The following is a 12,502-nucleotide window of genomic DNA, read 5'->3' on the forward strand; positions in this document are numbered from 1 at the left end:
CTTCTTAGTTCAAAAAAAGCCGGGTTAAAGGGTGATAATCGGAGACAAAAGTCAAAACCCTCAGATAGATAAGACCCAACTCACTGGCATATGCAACTTACAGCAAATTTCAAAGAGAACATAAGAAATCATCTTATACTAGTTTCAGTTTCCTCTAAGAATTGAAAATCCAGTTAAAGCACTATGCTATTCGACCCCAAATCACGAGTAATCTTCCTTTTAACAAACAACACTAGAACCTTTGAAGCATTCTCTTGTTATTAAAAACGTGAGAGCTCCATCTCCATTAATATTTATTAACAAATTCTTGCTCCAATCGATTATGTAACAACCATACTGGTGACATCTCCAGCAGCTATTTTCTCCAGTAATTTTCATATGCTATTACTAAATTGCTAAAATTTCAAAATAAACCTGAAATTCTATTCTAAGAATAAAAAACAGTTCACGAACAAACCTCAGACCCTCACCATGAAAATAATAAATGAAAAAGAAAATATAATGAAAAGATGGGAAAGAGGGAAAGAGTAAACCTGTGTCAGGGCTCTTAGGGGCGGTGGCAGAAACTTCTTGATTAGGGCAACCTTGGCATGCATCGGATTTACCCGCTGACTCCGATTGAGGACCAGGACAATCCGAAGAGAAATGAAGAAAATTAACAAAAACCCAAAACTGGAAATAACACTCCAGAGGATCCCATCCCCGTTGCAACCGATTCTTTACGAGTAGTCAATAAAATCCTACTTCCAGACATCCCTTTTTGAAAAGCAGCTATTAATGGTTCCCAATCTTCATCACGGTCCGTCCACAAATCATCTAAAACGAGCAAGAATTTTGCACTTTCTAGTTTTTCACAAATTTTGGCCATGACAATTTGCAAGGAAATTGGATTTTGGAGGTTGATAACTAAATTTTGGTGGAGGTCTTCCAAAATTCTTCCGCGATTTTGTTTGGATAAAAAAAATTCCGAAACACACACCCAAATGTACGTTATTGAAGTGTGATCGAACTTAATCATAATTAAAGATCAATTGAGCAAGAGTTGTTTTTCCCAACCCTCCCATCCCTATGATAGACATGGTTTGAATACCATTCCTACCCAACATTGTGCTTACTATAGAATTTTTGACATCATCTCGACCATGTAATTTGGAAACATCAACAAAAGATGTGCTTTCTATTCGTCTAGGTTGTTTGATTTCATTTGATCTTGCTATTTGGCAATCACATCTAACTCTTCATTGATTTCTTTTATTTTAGAAGCAATGTCATGACGCCTAACAACTTGACAACAACAAGCAAATCATGTTGTTTCTAACATAAATGCCTTCAACTCCAACTATTTCCAAATTGAGGATTGCAGTGTTCCACTTATCCAACACGTCCTCCATATCATAAGCAACTTCTTTGAACCTTTCTAACCGGTGCCTGACACTGTTTTGTAAGATTTGCGTTTCTTCTGCATCTTGAAGCACATATTGGATGGCCTTAAAATTGCTTTCAAGCTTTTCGGCTTCTTTCTCAACATCTGTCACCAACTTCAGCTCTTGCCGCGCATTCTCAATAGTGAGAGCAACGAGTTGCTCCAAGATGGAAGAAACAAGTTCTTCGGCCATTTTGAGAGAGTAATTGATTGATTAGTGAAAGAAAATTGATGGGGGATTAAACCATCCACTTCAGCTGTATTATAAAGAGGTAAAAGAGGGTGGAAGAGTCTCGGGTCAATGAGAGGTAAAAGAATGTTTTTGTTTACTAGTAAAGTATATCTTTAAGTGTAGTATAAGATTATGATAAGATTAAAATAATATTATGAATAAAATTTAATCAAATAATATGATCTTATTTTGTTTGTAATGATTAAGATAAAATAATTTTATTTATTAGTCAAAATTATTATTTCTTAAAATTTATAGAACATATAAATTCAATACTATGACTTAAAAGTAATTCTCTTCACTTTAAGATTATTGATTCCTTTTATACCTAAAAAATAATTAATTTTTCTTATAATTTTATCATTTTTAGATACAAACAAAATATAATGTATTATTATTATTATTATTATTAGCTATCATTTTATACAACAAATTCGGCCTTAATCTTTCATTCTAATTTAACTTTCATTCTTAATTTCTAAATTATTTCGTTTAAATGCATAATCTTTTAAAGTTATTTCATTATGGTATTTTTGTATATTTTTTCATTAATAATTGAGTAAATATGCATGTAACATGCTTAGAGATGTGGGATGTCCATGTGGCATGCCATGTAAGCTTCGACATATATTATATATATATGGACGTTTGTCAAAGTTAACAAAATTATTTGAAGGAAAGACAAAATTGGAATCATTTTAAAAGTTAAAGAATCCCAATAGAAAAATTCAAAGATAAAATAAAACCAAAATAAAAAAAAAATAGAGATCTTAAATGAAATTTACCCATTTCTTTTAAATAAATGAATTGCAATAATCTCATATATTAATATAGCTCGATTATAGCTATTAATTTAGGATTGATCTAGAGACATTCTCATGCATAATTACTTTCGTTGCGTCATAAACATATAAAACACATTTAAGGCATAATGTGTAATATATACCTTATAAGGGCTGTGATTTCCGTTGGTATTGATTTAGTTATTCCTTTGGCTGCCACAGTAGTTTTCACATATTATGAATTTGCTTCAATCACTTGCATTAATATTTATAATCTTGTGCTGATGCTTTGACTAAGCAAGCATCTCATAGTATTGTAGGTTTTAATGTTAATAACCAGACTTTAAAACATCGAAAACGAAAAAAGGTAAGTGCTGATTATTAGCGTAATTTTTATCAAAAAATGAAATTGGCCATAAACTTTATAAAAAAAAATATGTATATTTCAAACTCAAATACTCAAACGCAAAGCTAAAAGAGGCTGGCAGGGCCATGACTTCCTTTAAAAAATTGGATAATAAAATATTTACATGTAGGAAGGAGGTTGGTAGGATTACCTTAAGGTAGGTGTAGCTTTAGATATGAGATGGCCCTTAAACGATGTATACAACGTGTAGATTCAACTTTTTATATATTATTTTATTATTTTATTAGTTATTTGTTATTTATTTATTCAATCTAATTTAAAAATTCAAGTTAAATTGAAGTAACTTTATTGTTTAAAACTAATTGAAATCCAAGTCAATTTTTTTATTATTATGTTTATGTGCTTGTTAACGCATCTAACCATCATCTTTTTATAGCTTTTATCAAAATAAAATTCTTCTAAATTCTTCATCCAATTCTTAATCTGACCATCTTTTTGCTTAAATGAAAATAAATTTGTCATCTTGATTGGTGTTGGACAGTTGAAGCACCCTCTAGACTCATCTTTTCTATAGCTTTTACCAACATAAGTTTATTCTAAATTCTTCATCTAATTCCTAATGTGGCCATATTTTTGCTTTAGTAAAAATAAGTTTTTTTTTTTATCTTGATTGGTGTCGGGCGATTGAAGTACTTTTTTCACTCATTTTTTTATACCTTTTATCAAAATAATTTTATTTTAAATTCTTCATCCAATTCTCAATTTAGTCATCTTTTTGCTTTACTAAAAATACATTTTTTATCTCGATTGGTGTTGGAGTAGTTGAAGCACTCTTTTGACTTTTAAGAAGACAAATAGATAATCAAATCAGGTTTCTTTTATTCTTTTTTATTAGTTTACAATAATAATAAAATATACTATTTTATTTTTTATTAGTTTACATTGATTTGTTACATTGTTTTAATTTAATATTCACCTTATTATTTATATGTTTGCATTAATCTATTATATTATTTTAATTTAATATGTTGTTTTTTTTATTTGTTTATATTGGTTTATTAGATTATTTTAATTTAATATGATGCTTATGTTTTTATTTGTTTGCATTGATTTATTACATTACTTTTTTTCATAATAGATATAGAAATTTTATTTTATTATACTTATATAGTAATTAATAATTTTATTCAAAATTTCAAAAATATTATTGTAGTTATGAAGTTAAGAATAATATATTCTTTTTTTTTTTGAGAAAAATAATCAAAATATAGAATTAGGGATAACATCTTCTATTTTAAAAGCGAATGCTACACTTTCTAATTCTATCTCACAAAATGAAGCACCACCACCACATCATTTGCTCCAAACTATGAAACTCATGTTTTTAAAATTCCAAGAGTTGAAGCTAGATAATTGATTTTTCTAATTTAGAACATGATCTAAGATAGCGTAAACAAATATAAGTATTTGATTAATCTACATGCTGAAATTTGAAGAATTTACATCAAGGTTGGACCTTATCAACCTAATTTTTTAGAATATCCTACTTCCCATTCAGAAAAGCATCCCTATCACTTTTAAGCATCATGGTTCAAACACAATGAGCTTGTGTAGATTTAATGAATCAAGCTCAACATATTAAAGTATTACTTAATAGGCAAACAACACAATAAATTGGAATTAATCGTTTATATTTGAAAACTAGTATAAATGTTGCTCAATGATTGACATTTCAAGGATGTGCCTTCAGAGGTTATGATGAAAGTTTAAAATAAAAAAATTGTGAAAGCATTCTTGAATTGGTAAAATTGTTGACATTTTATGATAAAAAGGTTGAAGATGTTGGGAAAATGCTCTGCAAAATGTCGCATACACTTATTCAAAAACATAAAAAAAAATTATGCATATTTATGCTAAAAGAGTTCACGATGCAATTCGTGAAGAAATTGGTGTTGAAAATTTTTGCATTATTGTGGATGAAGTTAAAGATGAGTAAAAAATGGAGCAAATGGCAATTGTTTTAAGATTTGTTGATAAAGAAGGGTTTGTAAAAGAACTTTTTTTGATTTATTTCATTTTAAAGATACTTCAGTGTTGACTTTGAAAAATAAAATTTTTAATTTTTTTTCCATTATAATTTTGACATACAAAATCTTTAAAAAGAAGGATATGATGGAACAAGTAATGTGCGTAGAGAGTTAAATGGCTTGCAAGCTTTAATTTGAAAAAGTGTCCATATGCTTATTATGTTTATTGTTTCAATTAACATTGGTTGTAGCATCTACAGAAGTGCATCAATTTTTTTAAAATTTGGTTGATATTGTTAATGTGGTTTGTGCTTATTCCAAATGTCATGATGAATTACAAGAAGCTCAAACAGTTGAAATTGCTTATGTAATTTCTATTGCTGTGGTGGAAACTGGAACTAGTATGAATCAATTGGGCATTTTTCAGAGTCTAGGTGACAATCGATGGAGTTCTCATTTGAATTCTATTATTAGTTTAATGAAGATGTTTCATGCACTATTATTGAAAATAAAAAATACTGTACCTAATTATTCTTAACATAGATATGCTCTTGTTGCATATAGTAGGTTGAGATCTTTTAAATATGTTTTTATTTTACACTTGATGAAGGAAATTATGGGCATTATTGATAATTTTTGTCAAGCTTTACAGCATCATTCTCAAGACATATTGAATGCCTAAATCTTGTGTTGACAACTAAAAAATTAATTCAAAAGTTCAAAGAAAATGGATAGGATGAATTATTGAATAATGTGATGTTATATTGTGAGATTTGTGAGCTAGCTACTATTGATATGAATGTTCTATAAATGGTAGGTCGTGGTCATAATAAGAAAGAAGATGTTACAATTGATCATCATTATCGAGTAGATATATTTTTTGTTGCAATAGATACTCAATTACAAGAAATGAACCATAGATTAAATGACTATGTTATTGAGTTGCTTATTTTTACTGCATCTTTAAATCTCAGAGAGTTTTTTAAATTATTTGATATTGAAAATTTTACAATTTTGTTAACAAATTTTATCTAGAAGATTTTATTCACCGAGAGAAAATATGTCTTCCATATGAGTTGAGACATTATAAAGTTGACATGTGTCAACATTTAGATATGAAAAAATATCAACATTTTTTTAACTTTGTAGGAGGTTAGTTGAAATTGGAAAGTTAGAGGTATATCTACTCATTAATAGATTGATTTGGCTCATATTGACTCTTCCAATTTCAATTGCATCTATAGAACAAACTCAACTTCAAAGTAAGATAAAAGATGATTTTTTGAGATATTCTTTCGTTAACTCATTGAGAAAGAAATTACATAAAAGTTTAATACTTATGTAATAATTGATGATATTAGTATCATAAAAGAACGAAGAGTGCAATTTAAATAATATTTTTATTTTGGGATAATGTTTTATGAGTCTTGAATTATTATATTTTTTTTAATGTGGTACTTAAAAATTTTTTTTAATTAAATACTTAAATTATATTTTCGTGTATTAATTTACTCTAACTATTAACATTGTTAACCCTAAATGTTGGCATGGTATTAACATCTAATAAGATGCTAACACGTGAGAAAAAATTCAGTCTGTGCTACATTATTAATGCCATGTCAATATTAAAAGAAATTTTCTCAAAAATTTTAAAAAATCCTTTAAAAATTCTAAAAATTTTAAAAAACTTCTAAATTTTTTTTTAAAAAATTAAATATTTAAAAACTATTCAAAAAAAAAAATAAAACTTCAAAATAAAAAAAATTCTAAAATTTTTAGAAACTTCTAAAATTTTCAAAAGTTTCAAAAAATTTTCAAAATTTCAAAATTCTTAAAAAAGTCTAAAAATTTCTAAAAAAATTATAAAAATTCTAAAAGAATGTAAAACTTATAAAAGCTAACGTTTTTTTATTTCATTTCTTCTTCCCACTAAATTTTTTTTTTCTTTCTCAAACAACAAACAACCAGTCATTTTTTTTTGAAAATTTCTAAAAAGACTTTAAAATTATTTTAAAAATTATAAAAATTCAAAAAATTCAAAAAATTTTTAAAATTTTTTTAAATAATTCTTTAAAAATTTTAAAATATTCAAAAAAATTCAAAAATAGAAAAGGGACATTATTCCAAAATCTAAAAATTTTTTGAAAAATTCTAAAAAATTATAAAAAATTAAAAAAAACACTTGAAAAAATTCTTTTAAATTTTTTAAAATTTTAAAAAATTCAAAAAATTCAACTGGTTAAGGAGGAAAACACAAAAAATTGAAAAAGCTCTCAATATTAAAAATTCTCAGTCTTTTCCAGCATCATCATCGAAGCCCTTTAGCCACCCTTGACACCCAAGGCTAAGACCCCACTTGTCACCAACCTTGATCAACACCATTACAAGCCACCACCATTCAGCAATCCACCTACTACCCTTAAATCCAGTCCACTGCTCTTCATAGACAAGCCACCACTATTCGACCTCCTACACCACCAACTGGACCCCAAATAGCGCCCTTCCTTCACCACCACAAAACATAGCCCTATCTTGCCCAAAAAAAAATCCACTTGAAAACAAGGATGAAGAGGAAGATAAAGGTTTTTGGTGAAATTTAGGGCAAATCGATGCTGATGAGCAATGGTAATTGATGTCAGAAACTGGATTGAAGAAGGGCTAGTTGTTATTGTTTGAAAGAGAAAGGATTTTTTTTTTTTGTAGAGTGAGAGAAAAAATGAAATAAAAAAAAGTTTAGCTTTTATAGATTATAAATTTTATTTTAGAATTTTTAGAATTTTTTTAAAAAAATTTAGAATTTTATAGAATTTTTTAAAATTTTTTTTAAAACTTTTAGAATTTTTAAAATTTTTAGAAAATTTAAAATTTTTTTTGAATTTAATTTTTTTGAATTTTTTTGAATTTTTACTTTTTAGAATTTTTTACTTTTTTTTGAATTTTATAATTCTTAAAGATTTTTTTAATTTTTTTAAAATTTTTCAAAAAGAAGGTCCAGTTTTTTGTTCTTTGAAAGAAAAAGATATATTTTTTTTTGTGGCGTGGGAGGAAGAAATGAAATTAAAAAAAAAAAGTTTAGCTTTTATAAATTTTGAAATTTTTTTAGAATTAAAAAAATTAGAATTTTTAGAATTCTTTTAAAATTTTTACAAATTATTTTAGAATTTTTTATTTTTCTAAATTTTTATAATTTATAAAATTTTTTAAAATATTTCAAAAAATTTTTAAAAAATTTTTATATTTTTTTGAAATATTCTTTTAATACTGATATGACATTGATAATCTGACGTTAATTATATTTTTTAACACATGATAATATCTTATTTGATGTTAATACCATGTCAATGTAAAGGGTCAACGAATTCACAATTAGTGCAAATTAATACATAAAAATATAATTTAAGTATCTAATTAGAAATTTTTTTTGTTTCAGTACCCTAAGATATATATAAATATATATATATATATATATATATATATATAGGAAGAAGAAGTAACTTTAGCATCTCACTAATATTAAACATAAATTAACCCATACATTAAAATAATGCATTGCAAGTTAAAGGTCTCACAATAAATCCATACGAACAACAAGAATACAAGGAGGGACCAAGGACAGCAATAGACACACAATAGGCTTTTACAGATCACATAATACTGAATGTTTTTTTTTTTTTTTTTTAAATAAACACAAGCACAAAAGAGGTAGAAGCCTATCATCTTTCTTGTTCCCTCCGATAACAGGTCCTCTGCTTCAGCCTTTTATTTATTTTCCCTAGAAATAGAAAAGTCAAAGGTTATACTTTGTATTATCAATTTAAAACACAAGATAAAATTATAATTATACTATCAAGTGATTTGTTTAGAGAAAGTTTGAACAAAAGTAATTCGGAGAGTGTAATAAACAGAAAGAGTACCCGCATTTAATTTCCATATCTCACACTATCCAGTACAATTTGCCACTTATCGCTAGTATTTTTACCCCGCAACGATCGTCCCAAAGTCTTGGCAGTACGTGGTAAACCTTTACACTTCTTTGCTATTTCCCTTCCAATATGTGCTATTTCCCTTCCAATATCCTCCAAGTTTCTACACAACTCATTTCCCCTAAAGGCCGATTGACTAAGTATTAACCAGCACACTTCATCAGATAATTCTTTCAAATGAAACAATTGAGAGGATCCCATCCCCGTTGCAACTGATTCTGTACGAGTAGTCACCAAAATCCTACTTCCACACATGCCTTGCTTAAAAACAGCTTCTAGTGGCTCCCAAACTTCATCACGGTGTGTCCACACATCATCTAAAACAAGCAAGAATTTTGCACTTCTGATTTTTTCAGAAATTTTGGTCAGAACATCTTGTAAGGGAATTGGATTTTGGAGGTTGGTAGATGAACCTTTGTCCAGACTTCCTAAAACTGCTTCCGCAATTTTGTTTGGATCAAAACGGTCCGAGACCCACACCCAAATTACATTGTGGAAGTGTGCTTGAACTTGATGATCATTAAAGATCAATTGAGCAAGAGCTGTTTTGCCGATCCCTCCCATCCCTACTAGAGAGATGGTCTGAATGCAGCCTTCTTCACTAGTCCCATTCAACAATTTCTCCACTATCTCTTTTTTAATCTCATCTCGACCATGTAACTTGGACACATCAATAAAAGATGTACTCTCTACTCGTCTAAATTGTTTGGTTTTTGTCAAATGATATCTATCTTTCTGCTTAGCAATCTCATCTAGCCTTTCATTGATTCGTTTTATTTTGTTGGCAATGTCATGACGCCAAACAACTTGACGACCAGAAGAAACCCATGAAGTTAAGGAAGTTTTCATCCTCTTGGGAATAGAAGCACTTACATCTAATTCAGGATCTGTTTGTAACTTGGAGAGTGCAGTTCTCCACTCATCCAACACGCCCACCATGTCACAAGACACTTCTTTGAGCTTATCTAACCAAACTTTCACATTTTTCTCCACTATTTGCCTTTGCTCTGCTTCTTCAAGCGTATTGCAGATGGCCTTCAAATTGCTGCCAAGCTTTTCGATTTCTTTCTCAACATCTGTCACCAACTTCAGCTTTTGCCACGCAATCTTAGGAGCGATAGCAATGAGTTGCTCCAAGATGGAAGAAACAAGTGCTTTCGAGATGGACAAAACAAGTGCTTCGGCCATTTTGAGAGAGAGAGAGAGAGAGAGAGAGAGAGAGAGAGAGAGAGATTAATTGATTGATTAGTGAAAGAAAATTGATGGCTGATTAAACCATCCAACTCAACTTTATTCAGCAATAACTTTTACTAGATGATCTATAATTGCAGAACAAGTGTTTCCGCTATTTTCCTGAAAGAAAAAGAGGCCTTGGAAATGGTTAAATAGAGATGAGATCTGGAATTTCAGGGAAACTACAATGGTGACCTTGGGATTAGGTAGCAAGTAAATGGGGACCAATTCTATAATTGTTTACTGTTGACTGGTAACCTGCGGTAAACCGAATGATGAAGCTTTTCATATCAACAACGAGGCAACGGCAAAGATATAATTTTTTTGACAAAATTATCAAATAAGAAAAATAAATAATTTTCAAGTAGTGATTAAATTTTTTTTATGAAAATAAAATATCCCAAGAGCATTTTATAATATAAAATAATAAAAAAAATTCTTTGTTAGTTAAACTTTATATTTGCCGGTTATCATACTTTCGACTAAATGGCGAATATACTGAGAACCTTAGAATATGCTTTTTGCAAGTTGCAACATCAGATGTACAGCTCATGGCGTTGTCTGCATGAGAGGTATTGGTGAGGGACATGGTTCGACATTTGATTTTTTACCACGTAATCCTTCCATGCGTGGAATAATTTTTTTTGTTACATAACTATAGTTTCAAGATCACATGCTTGCACGGTGAGAGGAATTGCCATCGCCCTGCCAAAGGGATAAGCTTTCAAGAAATGAAGTGACAAAAGAAAATATATTGGAGCCACCAACCCACTACTTACTGAATAACAAGGTCAGGCGAATGAGGTTCACAACACATAAATCTATTAAAACAGTACTAAGGTTTCATTTAAATCTCACCGCATTTTAATACGATATAATTAAATTTATCATATTTTTAATTAAATTTAAATATTAATTTCAGTAAAATCAAATTAATATAAATTTTTTATTAATTTTTTTCAATTATAATTATAATAATTTTTTTAATCGTAATTACAGTAAATTTTATTACTGTTTTCATTCTCATTGTCCATATAAATTAAGTCTAATTTGGGAAAGTATAGAGTTAGCAAGGCATTTACTACTACTACTACTACATATATACCAATATTCCTAACGTAAGAGTGAATCAGATATAACGAATCTATCAAAACTTCTAGGTTGATAACATAGAACTCCTAGACAAAACGTTTACATGTAAGTTTGTGATGTCAATTTCAATAATATCATCTCATAACATCAGTTAATCTTCATGCATGATTATCTATACTGGGGCGGGGATTTGCTTGAGTTGACGGTTAGAAGTTTTGTGATCCAACAAAAACAAAATTTAGTTGGCCTAGACCCTTGATCAAGTTCATAGCACAATTTGCAATTTTGACCAACTTTTTATTATTATCATATCCTCAAACATATTAAAGCAATTGGGGTTTATTTTATGAGATTAGTTGTTGACTATATCATAATATGTTCATACTATTATAATATCTACCTACCAAAGTTCGTGGTAACTCCCAAGAGATCAAATTTATGGAGATAAATGTCCTTTTATATATACTAGTAAAAATCTCTCGTTCAGGAGAAGTATCATATTTTTTATTTTTAAAAGTCAAAAATTGGAGAAAATCACGTATCAAGTCATGCATCTTACATTTATATAATATTTTTCAAAATCCTGAAAGAAAGAACGATTGGCTAAGTAACCAAAGTACTCTCTGCCTTTATCCTTCATCTCCGAAAAGTTCAGAAAACCTTGTTGTAATACCTGTAAAAATATATATATTTTAAGTATTTTTATAAGTGGATGGACTTTTTAATAAAAAATGAGAAATGTATAAGAACTATTGATAAATAATTTAATTTTTTAATAGGATTAATTTATTCTATTATTTTCGGTCGATGACTAATTGAAAGAAAAATAAAAGCATAGTTCTTCTTTCTCTTTTTCTTATACAAAAAAGATAAATCCAAGGATTCCAAGTGAAGGGTAATAACAAAATCTACAAAGAGAATTGTCTGTCAAAGGTGAGTAAGTAATTTCCTTTAATTTTGGAGAAATAATGTTGATTGTTAAGTCCTGAGGAGTAATTTATAATTGAAAAACCCTAAAATTTTAGGAAATCCATTATCCCTCTTTAAGATTAGTTTGGGCAAATCATTTAGACTTTAATTAGGGTCTAATTAAGTGTTGAGAAAGTTTGGTAATGTGATTTTATTACTGTAAAAATAAAAAATAGGAATTAATCTTGATATTTGTGAATATCAAGGAAAGTTTCTATTTTGTATGAACCTTGATATTTGCAGTGATGGATTGTGATAATATTCTATATTAATGGATAAAATACTGCTATGATTATTATATATCCTTGGAAAGCTTGCCGAATTTACTTTCCAATGAAATAAACAAGAGTTAATTTTGAATTTTCTATGAAGAGTAGGTAAATATTTATTTAAG

The 12,502-nt window shown here is 28.4% G+C and overlaps 3 protein-coding genes across 3 annotated transcripts in view; 1 reads left to right on the top strand and 2 right to left on the bottom strand.

Annotated features, from left to right (window-relative positions):
• The window catches only part of LOC111316572 (prohibitin-3, mitochondrial-like), a 98,704-nt gene that overhangs the window by 33,711 nt on the left and 52,491 nt on the right, over window positions 1-12,502 (top strand). The window lies entirely within an intron of this gene.
• On the bottom strand, window positions 656-1,616 carry LOC149511787 (putative disease resistance protein RGA4). The gene is made up of 3 exons (XM_089753996.1): window positions 1,328-1,616; window positions 1,229-1,284; window positions 656-1,009 (listed from the first exon to the last, which is right to left on the bottom strand). Exons 1-3 carry the CDS (start codon window positions 1,614-1,616, stop codon window positions 656-658), a joined length of 699 nt encoding a protein of 232 aa, XP_089610122.1.
• Window positions 8,345-10,169, bottom strand: LOC111317316 (putative disease resistance protein RGA3). The gene is made up of 2 exons (XM_089753563.1): window positions 8,746-10,169; window positions 8,345-8,603 (listed from the first exon to the last, which is right to left on the bottom strand). The coding sequence occupies exon 1, from the start codon at window positions 10,000-10,002 to the stop codon at window positions 8,752-8,754; it is 1,251 nt and encodes a 416-aa protein (XP_089609689.1). The 5' UTR covers window positions 10,003-10,169; the 3' UTR covers window positions 8,345-8,603; window positions 8,746-8,751.

Source organism: Durio zibethinus, chromosome 24, assembly GCF_047325235.1.
Source record: "Durio zibethinus cultivar Kanyao isolate XHJ-2024 chromosome 24, ASM4732523v1, whole genome shotgun sequence".
NCBI lineage: Eukaryota > Viridiplantae > Streptophyta > Magnoliopsida > Malvales > Malvaceae > Durio > Durio zibethinus.